We start from the raw sequence: 7,240 nt of genomic DNA, 5'->3' as shown, positions 1-7,240 counted from the left end.
ACCACCGACCTTCGACAGGAAAACTGGCTATTATTACTACATCAGTGTGCACTTCTCACTATATTCACTTTCATACTTCTTTGGTCTGTTGGGTGCAAGTCTCACAGAAAACCATGCAAAATGGTCCGAAAGTACTTTTTAAAAAATCAAATGAATTCTTTACCAGATAGTACATATGGAAAGGTTAAACGAAAACACAAAATATTTTTCTAAAATTTTATTCGAAAAAAAAATATGAGGAGGTGAAACTTTACATGCCATTTTACACGTGGAAATAGCCAAAAAATCACGATTTTCACCATTTTTGACCTTAAATATTCGTTTACCAGTAAACAATGATACATTTTTTTAATTGTTTTTTTTCCAGAAGAACTTCATTTAATGAGTCATTCCAACAACAACAAAATGTATTATCTTGAACAATATTCTGTCAAAATAATTTCAAAATATCTATATAAAGGCACTTTGCTCAGAAAGCTAAAATGTCCTGACCCTATTTGATTTCAGTTTAAGCTGAATTAATGTAACCCTTTGAATTGAAATATATGAACAAATCAGGCAGTTAGTTTTCTCATCTTAATTGTTTTACATTTGTCATTTCAGGCCTTTTATAGTTTGTCTAGTTTACCCCTTCCCTTTTCCCAAAATTCGTTTTTTGCTTGTTTTTGTTTTTGTTTTAATTTCAATTATTTGCATATTGTTATGTACTTTTATTTAGAACAAATATAATATTGTACATGATATATATTATTGTCCCATATATAATATAATGAAAATCTATGTGGATGATAAAAAAATTAAACTAAGAATTGAAAGTAAATAGCAAATATAGTCATACTATTTTTAGTATATTTAATTATGTTGATATTACCAAACGTCATAAACGGAGGCATTCTGAAACTGGAAGATGTAGAAAATTTAAAACAAACAGACCCTTTTTGACTGGTACAAGATCTATAAATAAAGAAGGGGAAAAGCTTAACATTGATTATAGTACCAGTCTCAACTTTACAACTGGTATCAAAAACTAATATATTCTAAGAAACCAGATGATAAGAAAAATTCGGACGACCTTTGACTTTTAGCCCCCTCACCTATTTTCTCAACGGAAGTAAATGATTTCCATTCATAACGAAACATGTTGTTCATTGAAGTGAAAAGCTTTGATGTATTTACAGCTAGGCAGAATAAGAATGGATAAAATTTACTTAACTTTCTCGTAATGATACGGTAATCTTAATTTTCTTCTTTCATTTTCTGAGTGAAAATTTTATAAATACATTTATTTATTACAATTTTTCAAAGAACATGATTGTAAAAGTTTTGCTTCGCATAGTAATGAATAAATAAAAGAAATGTTAAGCCGTCTGTGAACCTATCGACCTTTTAATCAGGCGATTAACGTATGATAACCACAACACAACAATGGGGTATTAGCTTTCTATTTTTTATCTAATAATTTATAACTATTTTGTTGATAAAGTGATTATACAAGGGTAAACAATGAATACAGATGATTAAAAAACTAAGTTAATTATTTTATCTACTGAGAACATATTACATGATATAGGCCAATTTGGAATGTTTTTCTTGACAGACTTGGTCTTGGGGAATGTGGACCATGGGTAAAAAGAATGGACTGAGAAGACACCATTTTGCAGGAATTCTGTTAGGATTATGCTTTGGAATAATTTTGTCATCTTGGTGTAGACATAAGATATTACCATGTGCACCATTGGCAGGTAAATGTTGTCGTACAATCCATGTAAACTATCATGTCAACATTGCTGTTGATCACCTCGAATTTCACAACAATCATGCTTTACCAGAAGTTGTTGTAAAGAAATCAAACAAAGGCTTAGATTTAAACAGTTACATCAACAAAAATGACAAAAATTTCCTTCTTATTGGTGTGATTACAGCAAAAAAATATCTTGATACCCGAGCTGTTGCTGCCTTTAATACTTGGACCAATTCTTGTAGTGGAACCTGCAAAGTAATCTTTTTCTCCAGTGAAGGATCAACAACCGAAAAAGAAATTCCACTGGTTAGTTTAGACGGTACTGATGATTCTTATCCACCTCAGAGAAAGTCTCTTTTGATGTTGAAATACATGCATGATAACTATATAAACAACTTTGAGTGGTTCATGCGTGCTGATGATGATGTTTTTGTTAAAGGGGACAAAATTGAAAAATTTCTACGCTCTGTTAACAGCTCTGTTCCCCATTTCATTGGTCAAGCTGGTTTAGGAAAAAAGGAAGAAATAGGGAAACTTTTTTTGAACAGACATGAAAACTTTTGCATGGGAGGGCCTGGAATTCTGTTCAGCCACACTACCTTGAGGCATGTTGGCCCACATGTACACAGTTGTATTGACAACTTGCTGACAACTCATGAAGATGTTGAAGTTGGTAGATGTGTTCGCAGATATACTGGTTCATCCTGCACCTGGGCATTTGAGGTTAGTATAAATGTTACGCATACATGTATCTACATTGTAACCAAAACCTTTGATTTCCTTTTACCTGGCCGAGTGGCGTTATATGTACTGTGGAATTAATTTGTTGGATTCTAATTTTTCATGGATTTCGTGGGTACAGGGGAAAAGCGAATTTATTCAATGAATTACAAATTTTCTAAAGGAATGTACAATGTATACAGACATTGCCAAAACCACAAAATAAAATATCCATGAATATGCAAGTTTTCTTCAATGATGAACATTGGTACCCACCAACACCGATGAATCCACTGTATACATTTTGTAAACGTCTTATACATGGCCTGGTATTCCCTACATTGTACTTTAATATCACTCAATCCCTGTCACTATTTGGAATATTTAAGAAAGATATGCTACAAAGGAGTTATTCTTTTATAGTTTTTGATATCATGAAATGTCTGTTTAAGACCTTTATGATTAATTTTTATCTGACCAAAAACATTAAGAGTGGTTAATTTTCTGCATGTAAATGTATAAAGAGATAGACATGCACATGACAGTACAAATGTACATGATCATTACATGTATAAGACACTAGCTGACTTCAGTTCATGATCATTACATGTATTAGACAAAAGCACCCATGCTTTAAATCTAATTACTAGTAGTTGTCAAGATGTCTGTTAAATTGAAATTTTTATTACATATATATTTTGCATTCATTTGTATAAAAATTTGAATACACTGCTTAATTCCATTTCTTTTCGATGTATAATTTGTAAACAGGTCAAATTACACATTGTCCAGACACAATGCCAGAAGAACCATTTTTAATAAAAAAATTAAAATTGTCCATATGGTAAAGGGAAATAACCTTTTATTCAATTTATCACTTAAAGAATGACTTTAACAGTTACATACATGAACAATGTACAAACATATGGTAGATAATTGACAGGTGCTTGTATGTATAAATGTATTTTTACATGTTTTCTAATTAGGAATACCAAAAATAGATTTCCAATTCTACATGTGTCCCGTGCAAATTAATCACCTGTATTGTGGTTTACATGTTGGACCCACTGATACTGTATCTTATTGTATCTACAATACATTGTAATGGGTTCGTTGTCCTGATTGATTCATGAGGAGATACAGAATGTTAATTACATAACACATTGTAAAAATGTTTTCTTTATTACTACAAACAATAAGTCGCTAATTGATCATCATAACGTCATCATTCATTAACATCTCAAACGATGATTCGGCACAATTTATTTTGAAATTTGCAGACAGACCCTATTTAGGCAGACTTCTCAAAAGAACATGTGTCTGACTAAAAGAGCTAGCTTTGCATGTTTTGTGGATAATATACTTTACAAACATTAAGTTAGACATTTATAAATTTCCGTTGTTAGAATTCTGCGTGAATAAATCAAAATTTTATGTTCTTGAGTGAGAAAACTTCACTAAAACTGCCACATACAGTACTCATACATGTTTCAAATTATTAACTTTTTTAATTTTTCATAGTGATCTATGTCCAGATTTTAGACAAAGCTTAGAATATGAACAGTAAAATTTGAACAAGTCAAAAGTGGGAAATACTTGTCTTTTTTGCATATTAACCTTATAGATACGTAATACACTAACATGAAAGAAGTGGTGCTCAAAGACATGTCTTTCCAGAAATTAAACATACACTTGATTTTAACTAGTGAACTGCTAACCCATGATTTAAAAATAGTTAAATAGCCCACCAAGTATGATATTAAATTGAATGACTCAGCTCACTATCACTGTGAAAAATCACCACCAAGCTTAAGAGTGATATTGTAATGACTGACCCACAATTACTACAAAAATCACCATCAAGAGTGATATTTAATTGAATCACCCAGTCACTGCAATTGCAATGGCATTACGCTGTCAATTAGTCTTTGACTTATGAGTTTGAATATATCTTTGACTTATGAGATTGAATATATATCCTTTTGAGTTTTGATAACTTTCCCCTCTCTTTTAAGTTAACTGACTCACTGTCTGTCTGTTTGTACTGTACCTGCAATTACTCTTTGTTTGGATCAACTTTTTTGAACGATTATGTGCCTCATTAGAGTGAATAAGCCCTTCAAAAAAACTAAGGCATATTTGATCAATGGAAAACCTGTAAATCACTTTTCACATGCACATGATGTACAGTTATTGTTATTTTTTCACTTTTTCTGCATATTAAATGTCAGTTTCTCATAATATCATAAAGCTTTGTGCATTAATTTGAATTTGATCTATTATAATTCATTTGTATTTTATAAAACATCACACTAACATCTATAAAAAAGTGTAATTTTAACAATTTGGTATACAGCTAGGTTAAAATTATTTTATAATTTGTAAATGATACGTGTATAAGCATATAAATACATTATACTGTTGCGTTACAATTAGGTCTGGTCTTGCAATGTGCATTGAGGAGATGAAATGTCAGACATCTATTTGTCTATGTCTCGCTATCTTTCTCAGGCTTGAAAGTTCATGCTTTCAGTTTTGATCTGACAATTAAAATTTCCAACAGCACTTCTTATAGCATGTTTATATTATAAAGGCTGGATCTACAAATTTATCTATATATATATATATTTTGAGAAAGGTTCTCTTTATAAAATTAAGAAGATGTGATATGATGTCCAGTGAGACAACTATCCTACAGAGTTTAAATGATGGATGTACATGTAGTTAAACAATAAGTCCGAAATGGAAAGATTTTGCTAAAAGTGTATTTTCCTCACGATAAACCATCTTTATATATATTTGAAATACATACATGTCTTGTTTTACAATGTTTTATGTGAAAATAACTTTGGACAATGATTTGTCCATCCCTAAGATTTGAATTGATAATGAAGTCTTAAAAATATCCTCAGGTTAAAGAAAATATTCATGAAAGTATTTATTTATTTTAAACATTGTTAAAAGTGTCATTTTGTCAGGGGGCATTAAGAGGTCATTAAGAATTGAGTGGATTTATGTTTACTTGTACCAATAGACCATTTCCGAAGATAAATTAAATATAGTTTTTCATATATCCATAACTATTAAAACCTTGACTTAAAAGAAGGGGTTAAATTATATTGCAAAGTTAACTTGACACCTTTGTCTAGAAAAGGTCTGATTTCCAACTTTTTCAAATTTGAAAACTGGATTGTTAAAGTTTTGGGAACAGATTGTTTCTTGAGTAATTTCAGGTTAAAAGTTTCTTATTTGTTGTTGTCATTTGATGGACACTGCATTCATATGGTATTGAAAGTTTAGAAATTTACGGAAATTTGAGTTAAAAAGTGGATCATAGAAAGAAATGGTTTGAAGTACATGTAAATTAAAGATGTTAATTTTTGATGGGACAGCAATCTAACAACACATTTGAAAAACAACTCATTATCGTTGGATATGAATGAGTAAACAAATTTACTGAGTAATTACATCTACAGTACATTATTTATAAGTAAGTAACAATGTCCAGGCAAGAACTTCATTAAATTACAGAAAGAGTTCTTTATAACAAACCTTTTTAAATAGATCTCTGATATGTTCAAATTCTGTCAAGAAGCCATTATGTCAACCCAACCCTTGAAACAGTTAAATAAGAATCAAATCCTGATAAGTCATTGGAAATATAAAGCTTCTGAAACAGTTCACTTCTCTTGTTCTTTGATTGTACATGTATTTCATGTATTTAAAGACTGAAAAGAAAAACATATATATAATAAGTTTTCCAGTCATTTATAAATTATATTGTACTAAACTTTAATGCTGTTAATATCCACTAATTAATCACATGTTGATATTTACTGAAACCTGTCATAGCTGCTCACACACACCACCCAACACCAAGGTTTGATAATTCTTTCCATAACTACATCCCACATGGACACAGAAAACCATTTTGGAACTTGTGCTAGTGAGGTGGATTGGTTCTGTGAATTATCTGAGAAGGGCAGTGATTCCTTTCAAATATATTTTTATGATTTAAGTTAATCAGAAGTTATCCTAAATTTTTCATAACTTAGGATTTTTTTTGCTTTTGAAATTTTTTGTGAAAAAGAGCCTGATTCCCTGCTTAGCACCTTTAAACCTATTATACTGATATGCTGACTATTGGATGATCCATTAAAGACGAGTAGAGACAGGTACAATGTTACAATATTCTCTGTAGAGCCATCTCTATGAGTCTGAGAAAGAGAAGAGTCCCTGCTGAACACCCTTCCTATGACCTAATATATTGATATACTGTCGGATGATCCAATAAAAAAACAAGTAAAAACCAGTACAATGTATAGTTACTGTTGATGTATCTCAATGATTCTGAGAAAGAGCCTGATTCCCTGCTAAGCACCCTTCCTATGACCTAATATATTGATATACTGTCGGATGATCCAATAAAAAACAAGTAGAAACAGGTACAATGTATATTCTCTGTAGAGCCATTCAATGAGTCTTAGAAAGAGAAGAGTCCCTGCTAAGCACCCTTCCTATGACCTTATACATTGATATACTGACTATCGAATGATCCAATAAAAAACAAGTAGAAACAGGTACAATGTATATTCTCTGTAGAGCAATCTCAATGAGTCTTAGAAAGAGAAAAGTCCCTGCTAAGCACCATTCCTATGACCTTTATATACATTGATATACTGACTATCCAATGATCCAATAAAAAACAAGTAGAAACAGGTTCTATGTATATTCTCTGTAGAGCCATCTCAATGAGTCTTAGAAAGAGAAAAGTCCCTG

The 7,240-nt window shown here is 31.0% G+C and overlaps 1 protein-coding gene across 1 annotated transcript in view; it reads left to right on the top strand.

Annotated features, from left to right (window-relative positions):
• The first annotated feature begins 1,077 nt into the window (after positions 1-1,077).
• The window catches only part of LOC143071344 (chondroitin sulfate synthase 1-like), a 29,380-nt gene continuing 23,217 nt past the window's right edge, over positions 1,078-7,240 (top strand). The window contains exons 1-2 of the mRNA XM_076245593.1: positions 1,078-1,230; positions 1,598-2,464. Of these exons, the coding sequence (XP_076101708.1) occupies positions 1,613-2,464 (852 nt within the window). The 5' untranslated portion in view covers positions 1,078-1,230; positions 1,598-1,612. The remainder of the gene's footprint in view (positions 1,231-1,597; positions 2,465-7,240) is intronic.

This window comes from Mytilus galloprovincialis, chromosome 4, assembly GCF_965363235.1.
Source record: "Mytilus galloprovincialis chromosome 4, xbMytGall1.hap1.1, whole genome shotgun sequence".
Classification (NCBI taxonomy): Eukaryota; Metazoa; Mollusca; class Bivalvia; order Mytilida; family Mytilidae; genus Mytilus; species Mytilus galloprovincialis.
This window is presented reverse-complemented; position numbering and strand designations above follow the sequence as displayed.